The sequence below is a fragment of the Channa argus genome, chromosome 12 (genome assembly GCF_033026475.1).
Source record: "Channa argus isolate prfri chromosome 12, Channa argus male v1.0, whole genome shotgun sequence".
NCBI lineage: Eukaryota > Metazoa > Chordata > Actinopteri > Anabantiformes > Channidae > Channa > Channa argus.
The window spans coordinates 26287184-26314341 of NC_090208.1; the positions used below are offsets into that span (position 1 = coordinate 26287184).

At 39.6% G+C, this 27158-nt stretch overlaps 2 protein-coding genes across 10 annotated transcripts in view; one reads left to right on the forward strand and one right to left on the reverse strand.

The window, feature by feature from the left end:
* The window catches only part of mllt3 (MLLT3 super elongation complex subunit), a 49932-nt gene extending 38451 nt beyond the window's left edge, over window positions 1-11481 (reverse strand). For all 4 annotated transcript variants that reach the window (XM_067525113.1, XM_067525111.1, XM_067525110.1 and 1 more), the window contains exons 1-2: window positions 11340-11481; window positions 10371-10551 (exon numbers count right to left, since the gene is read on the reverse strand). In XM_067525113.1, coding sequence (XP_067381214.1) covers window positions 10371-10551; window positions 11340-11351 — 193 coding nt within the window. In that variant the 5' untranslated portion in view covers window positions 11352-11481. The remainder of the gene's footprint in view (window positions 1-10370; window positions 10552-11339) is intronic.
* A 2243-nt stretch (window positions 11482-13724) lies between these two features.
* Window positions 13725-27158, forward strand: part of focad (focadhesin) — a 52371-nt gene continuing 38937 nt past the window's right edge. For 4 of the 6 annotated variants that reach the window (XR_010915693.1, XR_010915694.1, XM_067523312.1 and 1 more), the window contains exons 1-5: window positions 13725-13828; window positions 20064-20135; window positions 20924-20998; window positions 21135-21289; window positions 25599-25697. Coding sequence is in view for 4 of the 6 variants with exons in the window: in XM_067523312.1 (XP_067379413.1) it covers window positions 20079-20135; window positions 20924-20998; window positions 21135-21289; window positions 25599-25697 (386 nt within the window). In the remaining 2 variants the exon portion in view is untranslated. Of the gene's footprint in view, window positions 13829-20063; window positions 20136-20923; window positions 20999-21134; window positions 21290-24365; window positions 24416-24538; window positions 24638-25598; window positions 25698-27158 lie in introns of those variants that run through there. The other 2 variants (XM_067523313.1, XM_067523314.1) reach the window with 2 other exon arrangements.

Consider the following 27158-nt stretch of genomic DNA (forward strand, 5'->3'; position numbering starts at 1 on the left):
GCGCTGCCAGGTCTCTGGCAGCAAGAAGTAGGCAAGAGAAGCCATGTTCAGAACAACTCTTCATGTTCAGAAGAACCCACTGAAGTTAAAGAACCGTTAGTGATGATGTTTGAGAAGATTAGATTTTTTTAACAAAGCTTTTTTGTGGGGGAATACCTGATTGGGCCCAGCCTCACCCAGACTCTGCCTCCTGCAGCTCCCAGGTAATTTGAGTTTGAGACCCCTGCTCTAGATGGCATAAGTCTGGCCTCCAGTACTACTGCAAGGAACCTTGGAGTTATTTTTGATCAGGATTTGTCATTTAACTCACATATAAAACAAATCTCTACAACATCCGTCTTCCACCTACAGAACATTGCCAAAATTAGGAGCATCCTCAAAGTGATGCCTGGTCCATGCATGTTGCCTCTAGGTTGGACTACTGTAATTCCCTACTTTCAGGATGCCCCAGTAACTCCCTAAATAGCGTGCAATTAATCCAAAAATGCTGCAGCAAGAGTGCTGACTGGAACTAGCAAGAGAGATCATATTTCACCTTCACTAGCTTCTCTCCATTGGCTTCCCATTAAATCTAGACTAGAATTTAAAACCCTGCTTCTTACATATAAAGCTCTGAATGGTCAGGCTCCATCATATTTAGAAGACCTCATAGCACCATATCATCCCAATAGACCCCTTCGATGTCAGAATGCTGGCCTACTTGTGGTTCCCAGAATTTCCAAAGGTAGAATGGGCCTTCAGCTATCAAGCTCCTCACATGTGGAACCAGCTCCCAGTTCAGATTCGGGAAGCAGACACCCTCTCTACTTTTAAGTCTAGGCTTTAAACCTTCCTCTTTAATAAAGCATCTAGTTAGTTATAGTTATGCTGCTATAGGCTTAGACTGCTGGGGGACCCCACCCCCCCATGCACTGAGCTCCTTTCCTCCTCTTGTCCCTCTCTCTTCTCCTCTCATCCCACAATAGTCACCACTGTACGACATTAACTATGTGTGTTTTGTCCTGTAGTTGTCTCTCGTTCTCCGTGTCCCTTTCTGTAGATGAAATTACAATTTAAAGTGTTTTTGCCAGGGGTCTGATGAGTAAAATTAAACTACTGTAAGAAAATTGTACATTAATAGTTGAACTGTCTTAAATGATTTCACATTTCCTCTCCATATATCACTGACAAAAAGGTATGGCGCTTCAGTGATTGGTGACTTCACGCTTTGGTATGTAGAGGTGCTGTAAATAAAAGATGAATGTTTTATGGTAGGGCCGAGTGAGAAAAGAGTGAAAGAGCTGCCAATAGACAGCCCATATAAACCATGCTTCAATAAACCACTTCCTTCAACCTCCTTTCATTGACTGAACCCAGGGAGAGCCGGCATTTACAGCTCAGTTCCTGTTATTTGGTGGTGGCTGCCCCGTCGATCTAGACCTCCTCCCCTTCCCCAGCCTTTCATGCCAGCAGCAGACGCTGCAGCGTTAGCCAGGCTGCAGCGTTCATGGGTCATGCTTTCTTTGTGCTCCACCTATACAAGTAGGTATGATTTCAGAGGAATCGTAAAACAATTACTAGCAAATTCCTGCAGCCCTTCCTTCCTCTGAAACATTTAATTATGATTGTTCATAGATATTCACCACTTAAGGGGGTGGCTGTAGCTCAGTTAGTAAGGCAGTCGTCCACGGACTACAGTGTAAGTGGTTTGATCCAAGGTCCCGGATCTGGGCAAGAAACTGAACCCTAACAGCACATTCCCATCCCCAGCTGTGCGTGCCAGTCAAAAAAAAATAAAAAAAAAATTAAAAAAAAAAATTCAGACAAATCAATTATCCTTTTATCTACATGAATAAAATATTTGTCCTCATAATAATCACCGATCAAGGTTTAAAATGAATCTGACGCCATCACTGACCGATCATTTTTTCCATCTCCATCTGGATCACTGGTACAGTTGGTAGACGGAGGGGCTGTAGTTTAGAGTGAAGGCTGCTAAAATGCTCCACCAAAATTTGCTCAGTGACTTGGTTATTTGACAAATCAGACTAAACAGCAAAATCTACTGACAACTATTGGTTTGACCTATTCATAGCAAATTGCGATTAGCAGTGACAGACTCACTACAAACATATGAAAAAAAGTTTTCAAACCCAGCACAAGTGCTGGAGTGGACTGGAGTCTACCTGAGGTAAATTCAATTGATTGGACATGATTTAGAAAGACATCCTGTGTGTAGATTCGACAAAGTTCCAGAAGACATCCAGAAGACATCGCTTTAGCCCTTTATCGATCTGTGCTTATGGCACGGTGGTTAAATTGGAAGACTCTTCTCAGTGCAGAACACAGGAATGCATGCAAAAAAATGAAAACCAAGATTGAAATTCTGGCCTCCATTCTAAACATTATATCTGAAAGAAACCCGCTCATCACCTGCTCAATACCATACAGTGAAGCATGGTGGTGGCAGCATCATCCTGCAGGGATGTTATTCAGCAGCAGGGACTGGAAGACTGTTCAGGGTTTAGGAAAAGCTGAATTGAGTACAGAGATTTCCTCAATCAAAGCCTGTTTCACAGCGTTTAGGACCTCAGACTAAGCTTAAGGTTTACTTTCCAACATGACCATGATCCTAAGCACACTGCTAAGACAACACAGGAGTGGCTTAGGGGCAACTCTGAATATTCTAGAGCAAGGGTGCCCACACTTTTCTGGCTTGTGAGCTACTTATAAAATGACCAAGTCAAAATGATCTACCTACTATAAAAATACAATACATGTATTTATTTATTTATTAATATATTGAGAATTCTTTATATGCACAATATATGTTGGTGTAGCTTGCATACCTACATGAACTATTATTTAGCATTATTGTGAACATATGCAAACAATCACCTTAGTTTTAGAAAATTATTGAATTAAAAAAAAAACAAAAAAACAAACTGAGTTGGAGAAGAGCAGTGTTATCCCTTAATGTAAAAGAACCAACGTTACTAAATGTCAGTATGATGTCACTATAGCTTTCTTCACACTGGCACTAGACAAAAGAAATTCCACGTGGGCAAATGCAGAGGATAGCAGCCCTCATGCCCTGTGAAGAAATCAATAAGTGCCATCATCAGAGCTCAGAGAGATCACATTAGCGAAACCACAGCAAAGAGGAAAGGAATGCGCTGCAGCTTCTGAGACATATTTCAGCCTGAGGATCTGTAGCTTATGTATAGGTCACTGCAGCCACTTAACTTATGTGGTATGTGCACACAAGCCACAAATTAAGCCTAAGCAGAGAATAAGGGGAGTTGAAAGGGTTCATGGGATCGTTCTAAAAAAGCCCAGGAGATGGCCAGAGGCTAACATGTTGGCTCAATCATTAGGGCATCAATCTGTGGGTGCGTGTACACTGTTAGGGGCTTAATACTGTCGCCAATCTGGCTAACAGAACAGACGCTTCTTTCTTTAAGGAAAGGAGATTCCATCTCACCCTCAATTATTGTTGTAGAGTTTGACTTTTTAAAAAAGGCTAAAACAAGGAGGTATAAACTTAAACTTATGATTTTAAATGGAATCACATAAATACCTCACAGACAAACATTGTTATTGGAACCAAATAAGGTGATGAGATCCTGCTGTTAGAAAGATTCACCCAAGCTCATCCTAAAGGAGCGAGACTTAATTTCTAATATTGATCTAATTGTACATGTATTCGTCAGTTGTGTGTAAAACTTCTGTGTTTGTTATGCTTCGTCAACCAAACCTTTGTTGACAATTAGCCCTGTGGAGTAATTACATCTACATTTTGGCACTTGTGCGATACTGAAGAGGTTAACTGAGAAAGCATTGGCAGGGGGGCAGTGTGGTTTGCTAGCTAAACCATGTTGGGTTTAGCTCTGGGTCAAACAATACACAGTGAATGTATGAAGCCAGAGCTGGACTTTATGGTAGTGGTCCTCAACTAGATTTCCGTGGGAGCCAAATGCCATGTCGTCAACATGCCCCTTGAGTTGCATGATGATGGGTATGTTTGTTGACACAAATCCCACCCACCCAAATAAGTCTGTCTACAGTTTTGCAAGTGCATCATTAGTCGGTCAGTCATGTCTGTCCTGTATAAATTGCAACATTATTCATTTTATAAATTAATATAAGTTGCAATTATACAGGAATAATTCAATGTCCTGAATAAACAAACACATACTGAACTTACTTATTTGTCCACTTCTATCCCGGAATTAGTCTTGTATACACGAACACGAGCTGCAGTGGTTTTCAGTAAAGAATTACTGTATACACCATTATTTAAATGAGCATAAGCTGCAATTAACAGGGTTTATCCACCTCCATCTGTCAATAAGTTGCCAAGGATAGAGTGACACATGGATCATGTATTTTTGTAGGCTAACCCAGAACTTAGCATCTCCTTGGCCCCATCAAACCAACAAAAAAAGTCAATAGAAATTTTTTGTTGGCTTTTGGATTATTGTGGAAAATCTGATGTGTGACAAACAGGAGATAACTGCATGTTTTGTTTAGCAAGACAATCATAGGATGAAAAACATTTTTATGATGTCTAAAACAAAATCGTCAGAAATAAAAAGGCAATTGAAGTTGCCACCTCTAAAACCTTCAATTTCTAATTTAATGTAGTACGGTAACCTCTTCTACAAAAGCCTATGTTCCTATAGTGACCTAACCCAGCTAGTGATTGCAAGTATAACCTCAGAGAAGCTGTGGAACAGTGAATAAACGAGTCCCCGTGTTTAGCATGACGTTAAATGTTCCTGACAACTGCTGTAGTTTTACGCAACTACTTTTTAGAAACCACCGTTTTTTTTTTTTTGTAAGACACATAAAAGCTCAAGTAGAGCATTTACTAATGAATTTGATGTTGTAGAATAAAATGTTAAAATCGAAAAACTAAACAAATAAAATAATACATAAATAAATAAATTGAGGTACATGCCAAAGCATGGATATTGATGTGTTTATCTGTTCCATAACACTTCAAAGGCAACAGGACACAAATCTTTGTTTTTGAGGGTTTTTTCCCCCCTAACAAAAATACCTTAGTTGTATACCACACAAAAAGAAGCTCAGCTCTTGTGTATTTTTTCCTACACTGCACAGACCACAAATCTCACCAAGCCACCCCATTTCTTTTCCATTACACTGCCTTACATCTATCCATAAAAGTGTCAATTCCCTGAAATATCACAAACACCTCTGAGGACATGCCATCTCCAGAGTGGATTAAATGGCAGCCGAGGCTCCAAATGAGGTGCTTAAGCAGCATGAGCCGCTGCCGCCCATTTCCAATACAGCACCCCCTTCGCTGGTTCCAAAGAGCTTCTTTACTTCCATTTGTTCAAACAGTGTTGCCATTTGGCCGTTGCCATGGCAACACTTCAACGCTGGCCCGTTAGCGCCACGGCAATAATGAAGCATGGTGGCAGCTTTACTGACTAATTTGTCATTAATCTTAATGTGTGTCTGGCAGCTTCTCTGAGCAAAACAACAAATCTTCAGGAGTGTGTGAGAAGTTATGCTCATCATCTCTCATGACTTTCTAACTGATTTCTTTGCACTTTGACTTTTACACCTCAGTTCTGTCTGTGGAAATGTGTTAAAGTGATGATATGTTGATGATAGGAGAAATCTTATCTTACAGAAGGAACTAATGTGATACAGATGTATGAAACCCCATCATTGAGCCTACCTGCTGTCAGCACCTTTATAAAAGCAAGTAATGGATCTAAAAAAAAAAAAAAATAGATGGCTCTTAAATAATTGCATGTGAGCCAAGTGGCATTGATAGGTTTAGATCTTCTGTTAATTCTTCAATTGAGGGTTTGAAATATAATTCCAGATCAACCGTACTCTGCAGGCCACTGGAAATTTCTGGTAAACAAAATGCTTTCTTGCTGCCATCTAGGCCACAGAATCACAAAGCAATGTCCAGACAATTAAGCTGCTTTATCAAACTGCTCTCAGTTATGCAAGGCATGATCCAGGTGGACAAATCTAAGCACACACCACGTCTATTTAAATGTGGTGGCTTTTGCTTTAGCAATCGGGTGATGAATAAATAACACGTGCTGTGCTGCCAGATCTGCCTTTGAAAGTAAAGTGTTAGTCCATTTAGTTTGAGATGGTTTCCAAGGATACACAGTATGAAACCAATCACAGGTACTTTTCTTAAAGCTCCACAAATATTACTTCTGTCTATAAATAAGTAAAACAAAAAAGGTTAGGTGGAGACACCTAACAGAGCTCAGAGACTGTGGGTCTGAATACAAATTGTTAGCACTCTGTTCACTCAGACAGGTTTACTTTGTGCTTACAACCTGTTTAAATGCCTTCCATTTTATATCTGGGGGGATGGAGCTTCACCACATAAGACATACAGGTGCATAAAAGGTCCTTTAAAAAAAAAAATAAAATAAAAAGATGTAAAAAATAGACTGAATTAAACACTGGAGCCACCAGAAGGACAGTGTGCAGTGCTAGTGGAGAAAGCGGTGGCCTGTTAGTAACCAGACCATCAAACCCAAGCCTGCACTAATCATCTCATTTCATTGATGACACTAACTTTTAATGTGTAGAATCTTCACAAATGTCCAGGACTGTCAAAATGACAAAGACTAATCCCTGTGAGCTCGACATAATGGGTTTATTTTAATTCAAGAATTAATGATTTCTGAGTTAATTTTGCTCAAAAGCTGTGCAAGATGTGTCCAACAATCTTTGAGGTAGAGTGACTGAATTGGGACTTACAGCGAGGACATCTACATCTTTCCTGTTTTGCTTAGGTGAAAATTCTATACAGCTTTTTTTTCTCAACAACAACGATTCAAAAGATAGAGAGATGTTTACTGTTGCTACTCAAACATCAGCCATACTCTCCTCCTTACATTGATTCTGTTTCTGAACTAATTCCAATCACATTTCCATTGTAGTAGGACTGTAGTTTAAATAAACTCGAGATGCGAGAGACTGATCATACAACAACTGCAGACCAGGTACTTTACCAGTCATTATCTAGTGTGATGACCAGAAAGCTCAGTTTTAGTCTCATCGAGCTTTAGTAACTTCTTCCACTTGAATCCAGAGTCTTCCACCTTCTGACGAACATTAGCTCATATTTAATATGACCCTTTTTCATTTTTTGCCACTCTTTCAAGAATTTTTGTCTGCTAAAGGCCCCAGGCACCATGCGTCTGCCATCTCAGCTGCTGAAGCTTGTAACTCCTTTAGAGGAGGCATCTTGGTGGCCTCCCTTCCATGGCCATATTCCTTTCATTTCTCAATGATTGAATTTAGCTGTATTGCAGAGTTGACCCAGGTTTTCTTTTATGTTCACGCTGTAGATTTTGAGGAATATACTGATTAGTGATGTGTCGTTCGCGAACGAGTCAGCTCTAAGAGTTGAGTCTTTGTAGCGAACGTGAAGAGCCGACTCCCGTCGCAGAGAGCGGAACCTTCAGCCACTCATGCTCAGGTTTGCTGAGAATCCATTCAGACAAGGGCAGGACTTCATTTTGATGGGCACATTATGTGGCCAATCACATGCAAGGACACTAGGACATACCATTATGTGAAAGGAGAAAGGGGGACAGACATGTCATTATATTAAGACTTTGGCGTTGATTTGTATGCTGTGGTTCTGTGTTCAGTTGTTCATTTAAAGGATTAAAATTTTAAAACAACTAACGGTATTTTTTTGTAAGAAAAAAAAAAAAAGACTTCACTGGAAATCACTGGTTAAAAAATAGCTAACGAACACACAAACCATTCATTATTGCCAAATTAGGCCTAAAGAGCCGGACCTCCAATAACTAATACTCATTCACTAGTCACTGCACCTTCCAGATACAGACGTGTGAATACTACAATCCTTTAAATGGAAACACATTCACTGCACCCAGGTAATCTCCATTTAGGTAAGTAAGTGTTTGACTTTGGAACCAACTGGCTGCACTAGTGATATAGGGGAATTTACTTTAAGGGAGTGAATTTTTATGCAGTCCTTTATTATATTTTTACTTATCTGTTTTTACTTTGATATGAAATGGTATTTTTCTAAATTAGCAAAAACAGCCAAATTTACTTACAACATTAAATCCTGGTTAATTAAATGTGATAATTCAAGGTGGGGGGGGGGGCATTCTTTTCGACACACACCGTTTAGAGTTAATAACACAATATGACTTTTTAATCATGATGCAGGATTAGTTGCAATATACAAAATAACAATGTCACATTGTGGCAGTTGCCTAAGAGAAACATTGTCAACACGCCCATTTGCTTGATTTAAATCCTCAAGACAATTCAAGGCAGAGCATTATGCTCCACTCACAGGTTAATACATGTAATCAGGACATTATACTGGGAGGTCACAGGATAAATTCCACGTAATCTATGGAGCCTTCCACTTAGACATTTGCATTCTCACATAGACACATAAGCCCAGAGAAAAACAGGATTCCATGGCTGATGGAGGATAGAGAGAAGCCAGAGACTTAACTCAACAGAACATAGATGGAAGATTCAATACCGCGCTGTTTGAAGCCATCTCTAGCTTGAGGCCTTCCACTCCTCTTCCACCACCGCAAACTAGCTGCTAGTTCTGGGTTGGTACCAGTGTCAGTTCAGAGAGGGTTCATCTTCTAAGAACCGGTTTGCTTTTCCACAGGTAAAGAAATAAGCACAAAGTAAAGAGATAAGGCACTGACCCAGATCTCTTCCTCAAACCGCTTTGGTAGAAAAGGGGAATTAACCTTCAAGCCACATACATTTATCAAGACTGGGTTGGACCTAAAAGTGCAGGGAGGAGGATGCACTGTGCAGAATTCAAAAGAGTCATTTGGCACCTAATAATCAAAGGTCTTTAAAAGAAACTTAAAGCTCTTAAGGTTTCATATCAGAAGAGAGGAATTTTAGTTATACACTGCTGAGAGGTATTTAGGGTAAATAGATACAGGAGTTTTTCCAACTTTCTATGTGCACCAGGTCTGACTCAAAACTGCTTTTTCTCAGGACCTTGAAAGCTTCATTTCTCTGCTGGTCATTAATCAAAATGATCTACAGGTACTTGCCACATTAAACTTTCAGATGTTCTCGATAGAACTGAAACAATACACATTTTTTGGCAGGCCGGTACAAAGTGGTTTGCTTTTACACACAACATCCTGTGCAGCTTATAAATAGTTATACTGTACTTTATACATAGAAGTTAAGATGTGACGTTTATGACGTGCTGTACGACAAAAGATCAGCGTTATAATAAGAATTAAGCTGGCCACTATTTTTACAGAGGTAAAAGATAGCAGTATACAATATTTTATGTTTCTCCCATGCATAAACAGTAAGGAAATATTGTCCCCCCCCCCCCCCATTTATTCCTGTGAGAGATTAAGTCTCTGAAACAACTGTACAACCATAGACAATTAAGTCCTCCACTAATGAAAGCAGCAGGCAACAGCTTGGTTTGTACAACAGACACATATATATTTTGAGCTACAAGTTGATTTGTTTGTTATTTAAAATTTAAATTGTCATTATAAAAAATTTAATTCAGCCAAAAAATTTCTGGCATTGATTCAACTCACACGCCTAAGGTTGTTAATTGCTTTGAGGCAGGTCCATCAGTGTCTAATTTAAAGGTTTGTTGACACACGACAACCTAAACCGAATTCTGCCACATCAGCTCTGATCAACAAAACTGTCCAGATAATCAATTTTTTAGAGACACAACGCAAACGTGTTTCTTTTTCAGAGGTGACTGTAACGCATCAAGATCATGCTGGTTTCTCAATGAATGGCCAAATACACAATTACCTTTGGGCTGTGGGAAGTTATGTTTCCAATTTTCTAACATTCTATAGCCAAACCAATATTGAGGAAATTATTATTTTTCTTTTTTACAAAATGTTTAACAAGCGCCAAACATCTACAGTTAAACCTCATCCACTTTTATTTTCGCAAGCAATGACTTAGGCTTACAGTTACTTCTTGTTACGATGGGGTATCAAACCAACACCGAACTAAAAGCTCACACTATACATGACCAAGTTTAAAATCATCTGAAACATGGAACATGCAGCACTAAAACATTGCATTGGGACTAGACTTTACCAATGTTCAGTTTCAAGAAGCAAAAATTGTTAAACATTGTTAAACTTACTTTTTTGCCATCTTCCACAAAGTCAGAGTCAGCTACAGCCACTCAGCAGTTTGATGAAAGATACATGAGCACTTTTGCTTCCTGATAGGAGGGGTCTGAACCATGTCTCCCCCTCTCACAGACTTAGAAACCCAGCTGCCCTAGAAGAATAGGATCTCCCCCCAGAAAAAGCACAAGTCCACAGTGAAGCAGAACTAATAGCTATTACCTCTTTTTGGTTTAGGGAAGCTTTCGTGCAGGTGAAAAACGACTTTCTCCACAAAGTGTTGAATGTTGCTGTGCTCTGGTCCTCGGACAAACACCATCCAGTCGTGGGTAAAGCCTTCCACAGTGGGTTTCTTTCGCACTTGGGCACGATGACCAAGTTCTAGTTTCACCTGAACAGCACCCTGCGACACAAAAGGATGTTGAGTTACTGTGTGGTATCAGGCAGATTAAAAAAAAAAAAAAAAAAAAAGTTTGAAAGGACCCTTAACCTGACACGTGTTTGACAGATTTTTTTTTTTTTAAACCTTTTTTTCGCCGAGAACAATTAAAGAAACCAAACAACGACGCTTCGGGATTTGATGTGCTGCTTGCGAGACAAGCTCGCGCAAAACTCCATTCAGAAATGCGCATATTTAATATCACTGTGCTTTTCTGATGAGCTACACACCTGGAACAACCCAACTTAAGATGCGTTGCTCTTAGCTAGCGTTGAAGCCTGCAGGTACATCCTCAAGAAATGCTTTTCACAAACTTTAGGATCCAATCTGCTCCTACTAGAATAGCATGACACTGATGTGCAACTAAGATGTAATAAAAGAAAACAGCGAAGCCCTTCAGAAAGTTGACATTTTACCCGTTTTAAGCGCTACTTTGTGCATTGTGGGTAGCATTGAGCCAAACTGGGGGACCGACTGGGACCTGGCTAAAATAACCTTTAATTCCACGTTAGCAAAACGCATTTTTGCCGGTAAACAGAATAAAAATCCAGCATGTTTTTTCGGAGGAATTGCGCATTACGCGGGTCGCTGAGGAGATTTCTGCACGTATCGGCTCTAGCTAGCTGTGCGGCGTAAAAGCCCTGCTGAGGGAGTAAAAGGCACCGACTCCTCCGGTGCGACAAACACGCCAAATGTCCAAACATACTCCGTCGGAGCGGACTGGCAGGTAATTCCTCCGACGGGCTACTCACCGAGTTGGCCATCCTTGCGGCCCCGCGTTGCTGTTATTTCATGGAGAATTAGTTTGGAAGGAGAATAAAGGTGGATACAGTTTGCCAATGACCGCGGACATGGTCTCGCCTGGGCTGAACTCAGACTCAAGACTTTGAAAGGCTCACCGGCTGTTAATTACCGCTAATAACGGAGACGAGATCCGCTACGGACTTTCAAAATAAAAGCCTTAAACTTAAGCCAGCTCATTATGGAGAACAGCAGTGTATTTGCCAAATCATAAATCCAAGTCACGAGTTCCTCTTTACTCACAGGGGAAAATGTCCCCATATTCTCAAATCAAAGTGTGTAATATTGTTTTTCCTATTTATACTTTCTTGGTTAAGTAAAATACTTAGTTGCCTATAAAATGTATCATGCAATATGAAGATCTTTCGGTTGTTTTACAGCACAGCACTTCTCTGCAATTTCATTAATTACTCAGTTTATTCGTTTTAAAAATAATAATATAAATATAATAATACAAAAATAGTAGACAACTTTTAATGTATGCCTGAAATGTTTGAATCAACATATAAATAATCCAAAGCCTTATCGTTATCATAACTATTTTATGGTACAGCTTATAAAATATGGATCCGGATGAATGTGCATTTACAGAAATTAGCTAGACTATCACATTTTTAAAATGTCTCATTATATGTCTGGGGGTTTCAAAATGACATAGAAGTCTCCATGGGCTCATTGCTATTAATATTCTTATTATTATTACTTAGTCATAAGTAAAATGTAAGTATTTGTGTGTCTTTGAGGGGGGCGCCCTACTTTTTCTCTGAGTTTTTTATCAGTCAATCATTCATCTTTTGTCCCATTTTCCTCCTTGTTCTTTCTGCTGATCCAGGACTCTGAGGGCAGATGCAGCTTTTGTATTAGTTCTTACTTTGAAGGATAAAGCTGATTCCAAATACATTATAATCATCATAGCTACAGACTTTGAATTATTTCACTTTTTTCAGAGTGATAAATATAGATCAATGTTGAAAAATATAGATAGTAGCTCAATTCTTCCTGCCCAGAAGCTGAAGTCTCCCTGGACAAGTTCTTCATCTATGTGCAGCTGTCCACAAACAATGTTCCCAAGAGGATAATAATAATAGAGGATATGATAAACGAGGATAATGTAATGTTTGACATTACAAATGACTGGTCTGTTCTATGCTTGAGTTTTGAAGATGAAATCCTGTCATTTCCGTTGTTTTTATGGTTCAATGCCGCAACCTTCATAGCTCCGAGAAGCGCACGCGCAGCTTGGTGTAGCCCCATGGGCCGCAGAGAGAGCACGAGATAGAAGGAGCCAATAAAAGAGCAGCAGACACACAAGACCTCCAATCAGCTAGTCAGGATCTGTCTGTCATTATGGTGCCTTCAGGTCCCAGGGGAAACCCGGGCATTGAAGCACGTTTAGATGAGATGTCCAAACTTGTTAGAGACAGTAAAACGAACATTTGTGTCTGAATGACAGAGGTTTAGATCTGGTGATGGAGCTGGCCAAGCCATCACAGAGTGTTCAAAGCAGCTACTTTCTCCACCAGACGATTCTTACAGAACGTGAAAGAATTCTTTGTCTTACTGAAAAATGAAGTAATCTTCAATCACCACTGGCGTGATGGAGTATGGAGTGGTACCCATACTTATGAAGGATGCTCTGCACACAATGCAGATCGCCCATTCCCCTATTGTCAAAGCATCTCTGAATTCATCTGAAGTTCACTGTGACATGAGGTTCATAATACGGCTGTGTACACTTTATTCTATGTTATTCAATGACAGTGAGGCATTTATTTTTAGAGAGGTAAGTCCTTGTCTTCTTGAGAGCATGTACACTTGGGCCTGCATCTTCTGTCCTGATTAGATTTAGTTGCACCATGTCACTGGAGACTACACCATTTTCTTTAATTTTCCTCTTAGAGAGAAAAAAACTAGACTATAGTGAGTTTCTGATCAAATCTGGTTTTCTTTGGCCATCTCTAGTCAGTCTAATTATGGAGGAAAAGTAAAAAAAAAAAAAAAAGGTTTACTGGACATTAACTTGTTTTAACACCTGAGAGGGGCATGCATGATCATTTAACAATATCCCCACTTGAAGTTATGACAAAATACATACATTGATCAGTAGAATGCCACAGCTGAAGCAGTTATTGCGGAAAATAAAGTCTAAGATGCAAATGTCAGTATTCCATTTTCCTGTGCTAAAACATAATAAATATAAAACATAATCAAATAACACACATATATATGTGCATATACATGTGTGTGTGTGGGTGACACACATATATATATATATATGTGTGTGTGTGCGTGTGTTCGTGTTTATACATATGTCGTTTTTAAAATCTTGTCTTCAGAGAAAACTTGCGTGGCTGGGCTCCATCCCTTTTGGCCCTTGGGCCACACCGTAGTTGCGGCTTCACAGCACAGCACACGGGATGAACGTGGTAAAGTTTTGATGGTAAGATGTGTAACTTTCATTACGTTTTGTCTGACGTGAGATTGTGTCCACTGTTGCTGGCGTGTAGGCAAAGTCCACTTCTCTTAACGTTACAAACGGACAGCGAGGTAGTTTACTTCTAAATGCAGTGTAGCTCTATTAGCAGGTTCAGCTAACTTCCTTTGCTAACTGTCGTTTCATTATCATCGTGAAGCAGCAGACTTAGCTTAAATCCTAACTTTACTTTTGCCCAGAATATTAGTGCTCATCTTCCTCGGTGGCTGTTATGTGGCAGGTAACGTTAGCCAGCATCGGGACCATGACTAGCTCGAAAGTATGCGCTGCAATACATCGCATTGAAATACATGTCAATTTTACGTTCTCTTGTATATTATGAAAATAATTTCATCCACAAGACGCTTTTGAAAGCATATTGTGAAAAAGCAGTAAGCACCTTTGAGTTCGGCACAGTAAACGGTCTGCTTTAGAAAATCCTAAATGTCCTCCAAGCTTGTACAGAGCTCGTGATTTAGCTCAGAGTGTGAATTTTCAAGTTGGCCATGATGGAGCCCATCATCTCGTTGGCTGCACTTTTTTAACAAGGTGCACACATTTGAATCAGCCTAAACAATTGTTAAAAACAGAGAATAATAAAAAATAAAAAAAAACACTTCTTATTTTGAATTTGGGGGCGGCAGTGGCTCAGTTGGTAGAGTGGCTGCCCACCGACCATAATTTTGGAGGTTCGGGCTCTGCTCTTCCCAACTACATGTGTCCCTGGGCAAGACACTAAACCCCCAACAGCCCTTCCCCATCTATAGAAACACTGTGCCGGTCCCAAGCCCGGTAGAAATTGGGGAGGATTGCGTCAGTAATGATCCGCTGTGGCAACCCTGAACTTACGGGATAAGTCAAAAGGACAAAATAATAATAATAATAATCAACATCTCAAAAATTTGGGACAGTGTCATGTTTACCACTGTAAACAACACTGTATTGCATCTTAAATAACTGGATGTAAGTGGAAACTGAGGAGACCGACTTCTTCTATAAAGGATTTTAGCTACTCAACAATACTTTACTGTATTTGTTACGGCCCTTAATTCCATCAAATGTTATTTGTGTGTTACAAGTCTAAGCTAAATGCTGAACTAAGCAGGTACAGTTGTAATTCTTGAAGACTATGGGATGGTGCTTTTTTTTGTCTGTTTTAAATGAGCTCATGCACACAAAAGGCAGCGGATTTTCTGGATCTTGTCTATATTTTGTTGTTTCATTGCAAAGTAAAATTATTTAATGCAGTACTGACCGAGGTTCTGAAGATCATAACTAATTCGGGGGGCTACTGGAAGCCAGTACAGAGATCTCAACAGCGGTTTGACATGTTGTATTTGGCAAAAATGAGTAGTGCCTGCATTGTTGGATCATCTGGAGGAGTTTGATTTTACTGCTGATAGGCCTGTCAGGGCATTACAGTAGTCAAGATGAGATATGACCAGTGCCTGCACAAAGAGTTTTTGTAGCATATTTAGAACGTTGGAGGTGTTGTAGAGGCCTGAGAGATGGTGGCTATGTGGTCAGAAAAGCTCAGTCATCAGTGATGAACCCCAGACACATTATGTGGTGAATCTCAATCCATCCTTTTTCTGAAAGACTCGTTGTTTTTTTGTTTTTTTCTTTGGGGGGGGGGGGGATGTTCTTTCACTCAGTCATAACCTTATTAGTTGTGAGATGTAGAAGTGTTATTATTTTTATTTTTTTACCATAACTTTTACTGTCTTCAGTAATCCCACGTGCCTGTCTGGCATGTGCTGTTTCCATCAGCAAGTGTCACACGGTAAAGCCTCAGTAGTGTCATTTCTAAAGTACTGTTGGCTCAACACTGTTGATGCATTGTCCTCACTTGTATTGCTAATGCAGACCTAGCAGTACAGCTCAGCCCATATTGTTTTTGGTGTAATGTAAATATGCTGCCGAAACCACTGGAAGAGTTTTGTGTCCAAACCTTGAAAGTTTTATCGGATCATTGACAGTCTATAAACGAGGGAACAAACAAGATATCTTGGAATTATAAGAATCACCTAAAGCATAGCGAAGATTGATATGACTTGTTTTTCAACTTTCACCAGCACCCCCCCCCCCCCCCTTCAAACTCCTCAAATTGTTAATCCGCGTTAAAAACTGTTAGGCCAAACAACGCAACTTAAGAATGACAATTTTATCCCTGTTAATAAGCTCTTTGAAAGCTCAGCGTCAGTCTGGGCTTGAAATGTGTGTTTAGCAGGTGCATCGGACTTACCTGTCTATGTGGCCATGAAGCTGTGTGGCAGTGGGAGCCGGTGTAGCATGTGCATGAGCAGGGTGGTTTACAGTGCAGCACAGCAGGCTGGCTTATCAGTGAGATAACAGTGGGGGTGGGATAGGGTGACTGTGTTTGAGGAGGGGTAACACAGGGTTTGGCTACACAAGGCTCCAATTCCTTGTCTTTATAATGCTGTTAGAATAATGTATCAGTTTACACATATTGTTCAACCGGAAAAAGGTGGAGGACCCTGCAGTGTTCTCATTTAGGAGTACAACTCTTTTTTTTTTGGTGGGAACAGATATGCTCTTCTGTTGTCTGAATTTAAAAGAATGATGGAATAGCTGTTGCAGATGATGGCTATTACTTTAAACTAGAACTGTTGAACATTTAAAAGCGTTTAAATAGGCTTCAACACTTTAAATGACTTGTCTTTAAATGATAAACTGTTCAAAACTCAAACATATTCAAATGTTACTATAATATATAAGAACTGGCATTTTGGTAGCTTGCATGTTCTGTAATGATTCAAATAATTTATCACTTACTTACAAACTGCTGTTGAATAATGGTACCCACTCTGTTTTAGTGGATTTTAGTGGATTTTAATCTTATTTTGCCTCATTGTGATGCTGCCGAATACATTTGGAACGAATCAGACACACCCTTGATGGTGAAAGGTCGCAGAAAGGACTAGCTGCGAGGCCACCTTGTTTTTAAAATGAATGTCTGCCCAAAGTGCAACTAAAACTGAAACTAGCCCAAGATGCCTGCAAAAGTCTAAATGAGTCCACTTCAGTCGCGTCAATATATTTACACAGTCTTCATTTTGCAGCTTTGCTGTCTCTCCCTGAAGAGTCGCTTTACTGAAAGTTGCAGTCTAAAAAAGTCTGTGTTTTCGTCACTATGCAGGTTAAGTCTTTGAGCGATATTTTTTAAAGGTCAGAGGTAGATGAGAAATCAAATTACAACCCGAAATCTAAAAGAGTTGGGAAGATGTGTCAACATAAATACAAATAGAACTAGAAATTTGCAAATCTCATAAAACCATATTTTATTCACAGTAGAACATAAACAACATATCAGATGTTTAAACTGGGAAATTCTACCATTTTATGGAAAATATTAACCCATTTTTAAATTTCATGGCAGCAACACATTTTAAAAAAAGTTAGAACAGGGCGATGTTTACCATCTTCTTTTAACAACTGTCTGTGAATGTCTGGGAATTGAGGAGGAATGTCGTCCCATTCTGGTCTGATGCAGGATTCTAGCTGCTCAACAGTCCTGGGGCTGTGTTGCCGGGTTTTTGGTTTTACAATATGCCAAATGTTTTTTATTGGTGAAAGGTCTGGACTGCAGGCAGGCCAGTTCAATACCCGGACTCTTCTACTGCAAAACCATGCTGTTGTGATGGCACTAACGCAGCCCCCATACCATCAGAGATGCAGGCTTTTGAACTGTCCACTGATAACAGGCTGAATGGTCCCTCTCCGTCCTAGTCAGCAGAACACAGTGTCCATGGGTTCCAAAGAGAATTTTAAATTTTGATTCCTCTGACCCCACAACTGTTTTCCATTTTGCCTCAGACCATTTTAAATGAGCTTTGGGTCAGAAAATGCAGCAGCGTTTCTGGATCGTGTTTATATTTGGCTTCTTCTTTGCATGATTCAGCCTTAACTTACATGTGTCGATTGCACAGACATACAGTTCACAGACAGTGATTTCTGGAAGCAGCTCCCCCACCACTCTGTGTGTGTGTGTGTGTGTGTGATTGTGAGTGCAAATAGGTGAATAAGAAGCAGTGTAAAGTGCTTTGCCTGTTTTAATGCAGTGCCGCCTAAACCCCAAAGATCACACGCATCCAGTTTTGACTTACCTTGTCCCCGTTTTTGACTTACCTTCTGCACAGGGATTCCTCCTAATTTTCAGAATTTTTTGATGATATTATATACTGTAGACGGTGGGATCTTCAAAGTCTAAACAATCTTAAGTTGAGGAACAATTTTGTCTCAGATTGGCGAACCACCTTTATATACAAGAGGCTCTGCTTTTCTGAAATGCTCCTTTTATTCCATGTTACTGACCTGTTGTTACTGACCAGTTAACCCTAATTAGTTGTCAAATGCTCCTTCATTTGTCTTTAATTTGCAGCAATTTTATTGCGAATAAAATATGGCTTAATCAGACTTGCAAAGGATTGAATTCTGTTTTTATTTGTTTTCACATCTTCTCCTTGCTGCAGTAAACAAGTAACCAGGTCATTAAAATGCATAAACTTACATCACAGATGACCTGGTATTAATATATGAATATAGACAGAGATAGGCTGGTTGCCGAACGTCCATAGTTGTACTGCACTAACCGAATTCTTTCGATCCTTTCAAGTTTTGAAAAATGTGCAATTGTTTCACAGATGTTACTGAATATTAGAGCATGTAAATATAAAATACTGTTTGGTTGGTCATTGTGACTCAAAGAGAAAATGCTGACAGATTTTTTCGGCAATTTATTAGCATCAGTTTACCAGATCTGAAAAGATTGATATGGTGGTAATCACGCAGTCTGTTCCCTCTTGTGCTTTCTGTGGGCAAGAGCTCAATGGCAGAGATGACAGAGGACCAGTGAGTGATAGTTATAGATTTCTATTATAAACATATAGAAATGGCAGAAATCTCCCCTCCTCTCATTGTCGCATGTCTTTGTGTGGGGGCTTTCACATGTGTCCCTGGTTGCAGCAGACAGAGTATAAAGCTCAGGTTATGTCAGTGCTTGATTGGGTATGGACAAGGCAAAGGAGACCATCATGTCTCAGCCACAACAGTCCCCATAACCAACCTTCTTCTTGAACTTCACAGAGATATTATTAAGTCGATATGGTGACTTTGCTTTTGTGGATATGGATGAATGAATGTCAGCTCAGGTTGTCTTAGTGTGCTGTCAATAAACTGAACAAACAAAGACAATATGCCATGTTGGACTTGAGGAAATTTAACAGCCCGGTGGATTCTTTGTAAATGTATTCTTAATTGTTGTAGCCTTAACAATAACTACATCCACTCTGAGGGGCTTCCCCACCCTGAAAACAACAGTTCTGTGAGAAACATTAAGTAAGCAGTGGACAATATGCTAATTGGCTTGTTGGTGTGAGTTGGGTGTGTAGCTAGAGCTGGGAGGCTGTTAGCTTATCACTGATTTGAAACCACCTGGGCATCTACCATCACCTCTGCAGTTTCCTATTTGTCACATTATATCTTGTTTATTTAATCTGTACACAAATAGAAATGGGGAAAGGACTTATGTGGTTTTAGCTGCTTCCAGTCTTGATGCTAATTTTATCTAACTGCCTTCAGCTCCATACTTAGTGCACATTGATCTCCTCATGTTGCTCTTGACAGGAAAAACAAAAAGGGTTACTTCCTAAAATTGTAAAACTGTTAAAATCCTCTTTTAAGAAAGCATCCTGATTAGATGGGTGGCGTTGTGGCTTAGACAGCTGGTGGCCAGCACCTGCACACCATATTGCAAGGACAAGCACAACAACACAGGCTGCTCCTCTGCTTAGCAACCTGCAAGGTAGTTTAATGATCACTCGTGAATAATTTAATGCAAAATTATGTCATGGCTGCGGGCCAATAATTAGATAACACAGACAGGAGATCAGTTTTCAAACAGTTCGTCCCTGAATACCTCCAAGCAGTGCTCCTTCACGGAATGTTTAAACCCTTAGTGCTGTGAAGCAACAGGTGGCTGGACCACTTAGCCTTCGTTTCATAGACTGACTTTAACAGCAGTGATACTTAATATTCTTGACTCAAGTAGAATGTTCTCAACAGGCTTCCTTTATGAAACGTTCTTTTTTTTTTCTTTTTTTTTTATTGCTCTTTGAAGTGAAAGTACAGAAATTTGTTGGCTATATTAATATATTCTAATGGATGTTCCTTCTGCTCTCAGGTATGACATGCAGATATGATGGAGAGTTTCAAGACACGATTAGATTTTCCCAGCCCCGTCATACAAGCCCAGGTAAGCTGCTGAGTTTGGGCCAGAATAGAGTTAGTTTTTTTGTTACAGTTGTAGTACTTTCGCATACCTCTCACTTCTGCAACCATTGTCCTTCTTAATGCTGTCCCGTCTCATTAAACGCCTGCAGTTAGCTAGCAACCTATTAAAATGTTAATCTTATTGTTATAACTAGGTGTTTGCTAACACGCAAGCCATAACTACTTTAGAGTATAAGATATTATGTCAGATTTGGATTTGCACCTGGCACAGGGCCCAAGCAGACTAAAAATCCAGCTTTTTACACTCATGAAAGATTTAACAGTAATTTAATTAAATGGAACAATTTAAATTGCATTAAGCTTTTCAAGCTTTTTTCTTCCAATGTTTCTTGTTCGAGGGCAAATGATATAAAATTCCTTATGCCTTTCATATGTGAAAACATCTCTTTGCTTCTAGCTGAAACTCCTCTTCATGAAACTTCATGTAATCTGGGGGGGGTTTCAAATCACAGTGGTGGGTTTCTGGTGGAGCAAGTTGACCAAGACTACATCCTTCTAAGAATGAAAAATTACATGACATCATCAGAACTAGAAAAATTCCTGGACTTGAGAAATTACTTCGTCATCCGAAGCACAGAAATGTAAACATAAGAACGTCACAGGGAAGACAATACTGTTGATAGACATGTACTCCCCAAATTAGGGTCATTAACAGTGTGTCATACACACATTTCCAGTCTTTTATCATTCGAAGAAATATTCTGTTTGTTAAGAGTCAAACACTGCAGTCAGGTGTTTTTTGTTTTCCAGGCAGTGAGAAATCTTGTTGCTGCTGTGCTAAAGGAGAAAGAGCAAAATGGAAAAATTACCCAGTCTTCCACTCAGGTTAGTTACTCACGGATGTGAACAGCTTCCTGTTGTATCAGAATATGTGACAGTGGCATAATGAATACCAAAGTGTGATTTAATGTTACTTAGAAGGTAAAAGTAAATATGGTTTACTATTGTTGTTGTGTATCAGGGCCCAGCATTGGAGGCTCTGTGGCAGCAGTGCAGCAGTGACTGTGCGCTGGTGCGAGCGGCCTGCTGTGATGCTGTGGTACTCCTGGTGGATCAGGGCCACGCAGACCTGAACTACATCCTCAACAGTGTCCTCAACTTTTTGCCCTCTGCCAGGTACATAAAGCACACTTATATGTTTCGCAGTAACATCATAACAGCTTAGAGGTATTGGATTCCTCAACCACATGTATAGTGGTTGAGGTAGTGGTTCTTATAAATGTACAACAAAGAGAGTTTATCCATCATGTATCAGTAGGCCCATCCTTCCGAGTATCTTCCTCTGTGACTACGAGCCAACTTAAACCAGACGAGCATGTGATGGATGGGAACTGGCAAGATACAGCAAAACAGACTTAACAGGAAAAAACTTTTAACTTTTCACTTGGGGTGGGATTAGAATTACAGGGGGTGGTGAGGACTGACATATTCACTGTGCTACCCTGTAATTTAGCTCATTGTTGTAGATGGCATGTTAATGTCAGGAAATAACAGGATGTAATAGTTTAATAGTCATGTACATTTATTAGGATCAAGCAATGAGAGACAAGTAGAAGCCAGTAGTGGCTTTAGTCCAGTCATAAATCAAATGAGTCTGTTCACACATGCATGAAATACGTGTCAGTCAGTGTGTGTTTGTATGCTTGTATGGTGCCCTTCTCCCCTTCAGCACAATGTGTACATAAATAAAAATAAAAGATATTTGAGTTCTTACTAGTGTTGCAACAGTATGAGACGTTGTTCACTGTATGATAAACGTGGTTTCACGGTATACGTACTTATTAATATGATGGAGGAAGTATTTACATCCAAGTCAAAGTACTCATACTACAGTCTAAAAATACCTCATTAGCTAAAAGCTAGTTGTTGTTGTCTCACAATCAGATCTTCATTGGCAGCTATTTGGCCAATTAAGCAGGATGAATTGCTGTTGCTCCTGTTGTTGACAGAAACTGCTCTGATTGGCTGCTTATCGAATCAGGGCAATAGAAGACGCAACGGTATTAACAATGTCAGTACAACTTTTACCTTTGTATCAGACATGCCCTTGGGCAGATGTACTGTTGTTATAAAACTGGTATAAAATGCTGTTTTGTTGACAGTTTGAACATATGTGCTCTCAGGTCTTTTACTTCCTGTCATGCAACAGAGGAATGTGCATGCTACTTGCCTGCAAGCTCTCACCTTTTCTGTGTGTTTAAGTGTCACTTGTCAGCAAACATGAAAGGTGACATGAGCTGACGCAGTTGGTGTTCTGTGCTTCTTTAATGTCGGCTTCATGTGTTACAGCCCTTATGAGTAAAGATACTGCATTCAAATGTTAGATAAAAGTATGTAACACAAAATGTTACTTAATCTATGTTACTTGAATACATTCTCTGATCTACTAAGTGGCATGTTGTTCTCCAAGATGCATGAACATGTTTGAGCTGTTTCCTCCCTTAGTGGCTATTTCAATTTAATTCAACTTTATTTATATAGAGCCAATTCACAACAAAGTCATCTCAGGGCATTTTACAGAATAAAGTCAAGATTATAAAGATGTATAAAGAGAACCCAACAATTCCCCCTTGAGCAAGCCATAGGCAACAGTGGAGAGGAAAAACTCCCTTTAACGGAAGAAAGAACCAGCAGAACCAGGCTCAGGGTGGACGGACATCTGCCTCAACCGTTTGGGGTGAGTGGAAAGTGAAGAGAGAAAAGAACAGAGCAACAAAAAAAAGCAACAACAAAACATCGGGCAGATTGGTAGGATCAGTAGCTGCACGCTGGAAGACACAGAGCTTCAAAGCCAGGGACAACTGCAGAAAGGGACAGAGAGAGGGGGACAGAGGGACAAAAAAAAGTACGGGAGAGAACACACAGAGTTAATGACATACAGTGGTGACAATTGTGGGGTGAGAGGAGAAAGGGACAAGAGGAGGATAGAAGCTCAGTGCATTGGGGGGTGGGTCCCCCAGCAGTCTAAGCCTATAGCAGCATAACTATAACTAACTAGATGCTTTATTAAAGAGGAAGGTTTTAAGCCTACACTTAAAAGTAGAGAGGATGTCTGCTTCACGAATCTGAACTGGGAGCTGGTTCCACAGTAGAGGAGCTTGATAGCTAAAGGCTCTACCTCCCATACTACCTTTGGAAATTCTGGGAACCACCAGTAGGCCTGCATTCTGAGATCGAAGTGGTCTACTGGGATGATATGGTGCTTTGAGATCTTCTATACATGATGGGGCCTGACCATTCAGAGCTTTATATGTAAGATATGGAGTTTGTGCCCTCAGCAAACTACATATCTGTCCTCAAGGACAATCCTATATTTGTTTTTTTAAAATTTCCAGAGTAATCCCATACTGCTGATTTTAAAATATTTTTTGGGGGTGGGAGATCAGTCCTTCTCTTCCCATTCTAAAGCTGCATGTTTGGATTTGGTGCCTTTTGCAGAGGCTGCACAGGTGAGCTTATACATTGCATTGTTTTATGAATAGTATTAATGAAATGCACACGGTATAACCATCAACTTTTATACCACCCTATATTGTGATGCCTCCCTTTACCTCATTGCAAAAAAAGTAAATAAAATAAAAACACCCAAATAAATGTTCTTGGGTAAGTCTACAAGATTCTTACACATAGATTTGAACAGTTTATCCCATTGTCTTCTTACAAATCCACTTAAAGTCTGTCAGATTTAAGGGAGGTTTCTGTAAAGTAATATCAGGTCTTTCCACAGATGTTCTGTTGGGTTTTAACTTTAGGCTCTGGTTTAACCACTCAAAGAAAGTCAGAAGACTTGTCTTGAAGACACTCCAGTGTTGTTTTCATATGGACTAGTTGTCCCCCAAGTATGTATCAAGTTGTCTTGAATAATGTCTGTGTATTTGGCTGTATTCATTCTTTTCTCAACTCTGACCAGTTTCCCTGTCCCTGCTGCTGAGAAGCTCCCTATGCTGCCATCACCATGATTGGTATTAGCAGTGAATAGTTGTTGCCAGACAGTTCTTAGAGTTCTTGACTAAAGAGTTAAATGTTTGGTCATTATACCACATAATCTTTGCCTTCATGCCTTAAATTGTTTAAATGTCTGTGACAAACCTCAATTAGGCTGCGGCGTCTGTCTAACCACCAAACCCTAATGGTCTGTTTGATGTATTGTCACTGAGATGTTGAACTTTTGCCTCTTTTCCCATCTCTGTAGAAAACATCTGAAGTATGACTTTCTGGATTCTAGTCATCTGACTGGTCAAGGTCCGTTATAGTCTGGTCATTCAACTTAGCCAAATGGGCAACTCTAGGAAGCCTGCTGTTATTGAGGCCACTGTGCTCCTGGGAAAATGAAAGCTTTAGGAATAGTTATTAATACTTGTCCTGATCTGTGTCTCAGATGTTATTGTGAAGGTCTACAGAGAGTTCCTTGGACTAATCGTTTAATCCTGATATGTGGTGAATTGTGTGGTGTTATATACACAGGTGTGTGCCTTCTAAACTATTTCCAGTTAATTCAATTAGCCTCAGTCAATTTCTAGATTCATCTGTAGAAAACAGTAAATAAGAGGGTTTGTGATTTGTAAATGGTTACCTAAAAATCCAATTTTTCATGACATAATAGCCCTGATTATGGGGGACTTGTCATTAAGTAAGTTACATTATAGCATATTTTTTGTATTTTAATTTAAAATTAATATTCGTGACTTAAGTGCTCTAGATCACCTTGTTAAATTATGAACCACAGCTTTCTATCATTACCTGAAATATCCCATCCTGTCCGTGTGTCTGTGTCTGGGCACAGTGTCTGACTGTCTCATAATGCACCACCCCCACTTTATTTGATGGCAGGACTATGTCAAAAAACAGGGGACAACATTAACAGCACCTGGATGCAAGAAGTAAAACTATAATTCAGCTTTCAATAATGACATACTGCCACATTGTCTTTGTGTGATCCATTCATTCTTTTCATGTCCTAACCATCAGAGCAGGAGGTGGATTTCTAATTGCAAAGTGACCTTTTCTATCCAACATGAAATTAGTCATCTTGGATAGAAAGCGTTGAGTCAGCATTTAAACTGACCTTATTCTCAGTGGTTGGTGGAACAGCAATAGTTGACTACAATGCTCTTTTCTTTCAGAAGTAAATAATATAGGTGTTTAAAGCTGAACAAATGAATATTTTTTATGTGGGCAATGTGAAAGGAGTCTCTCAATGACAAAAGCACAGATAATAATCATTACCTCCAGGTCTTAATACTGCAGATCATTCCGGATCACGGGCCATCTTGGGGTTTGTTTACATTTGTATTTAGTGCCGTCCCACTTTATTTAAAGGATCCCTTCACTGATATTGATCTTGCTTCTTTTGGATCTAGTTTGCACATGTTTAGACCAATCTGTCCAATGACATTCTATGTGTCCTCTTTGTTACTGTGAACAGAAACATCCAGGGGTTAATAAAGGTCATCGGACGGATGCTACAGATGCAGGCAGACCAGCGAGACAGAGAAACGCACTTCACCTGTCCATACTCCATCAGGTCAGTATCTCTTACTGACTTTGTCTCTTACTCTTTTTGTTGATTAACCTATTGATTGTAGATAATCGATTAATTGTAAAAATAAATTATTTTCAAGTTGTTCTTTTTTTATTTTCTAATTATTATAACAATTAATTGGCTCAAAATAAAAAAACATTAATTCATCAATCATTTATATTTCAATATTTTATTCAGTCATTTTCTCTTTAAACAAACAAAGATGACAAAGTATGCACTAGAGGGCATAATTCAAACCTTCTGATTGACATACTGTGATGGAAATGTACTGTATATAGAATACACAGTAAACAGTTCAGTTTACTTTAGTTACTAAAGAAATTGCTATAACAGCTAAAATATCAGTTTGAAAATTCATATTTATATTATCTGCAGATTTCTAGGGGTGGCAGTGGTCGGTTGGTAGAGTGGGCACCTATCGACCATAGGGTCGGAGGTTCCTGCTCCGGTCTTCCCGACCACATGTCGAACTGTATCTGGGCAAGACACTGAATCCCCAACAGCCCATCCCCATCCCCATCCCCATCCCCAGCCATGCAGCACCGGCCCTGAGCACCGTAGAAATACGGGAGGGTTGTGTCAGGAAGTAAGAAAAAAATATTGTGACAAATCAACATGCGGACAAATGATCCACTGTGGCGACCCTGAACTCACAGGATAAGCTGAAAGGACAAACAATATCGACAAAATACTAGATCATTTCATAGTCACAATTATATCTTAATATTAGGTCTATTTGGCTCTTTTAGAGTGCAGCAGTGAAATGCTGACATTTTGCTTTGCTTTAGGAGACATAACTCACTTCCAACTTTAACCTGTTTTTGCACCTATGACTGCAGAACTGGAAGGGGAGGAATCAACAGCATGAGTAGAATCTGATAGTAGGATTGAATAATTAGTTGGCAACTGTATGCTAGGAAATATTATAATTTTTTTGACTGTGGGTCTGAGAACTACGGGCTCAGACCGTAATTTTATATTTTTGTTCTCTAGTTAACCTTCAACAACTAAATCCGTGTACTGTGAGGTAATTTTCTTTATTGTACCAAAACTGTCCCAGATCCCAAATCTTTCTGTCCCCAGGACAACAGGACACCATTAATTCTGAGCCCTGCTTGCTAGACATCAGTGCAAGTTACTCAACGTCATTTTTGTAATTGATTACGTGGACGCATCACCCCTCCCCCTGTAAAAACACAGTACCTTTAGCCTTTGTAGGCTAGATGTCACATACTGAGAGACTGAAAGCTTTAGATAATCTTGATAAATTTTCATCAACCTGCCCAGTTGTCTGAATTTCCCTATCTGCAGTTTTACTGTATTGGTATTACTCTATTATTTTGTAAGTACAGTTTTAGCATAAAGTAGTATTATGCATCATGGATGCCTCTGTGAACTAGTAGCATCTAACATCCAGGTCTGTCCTGACTCCGTTAATGTGCC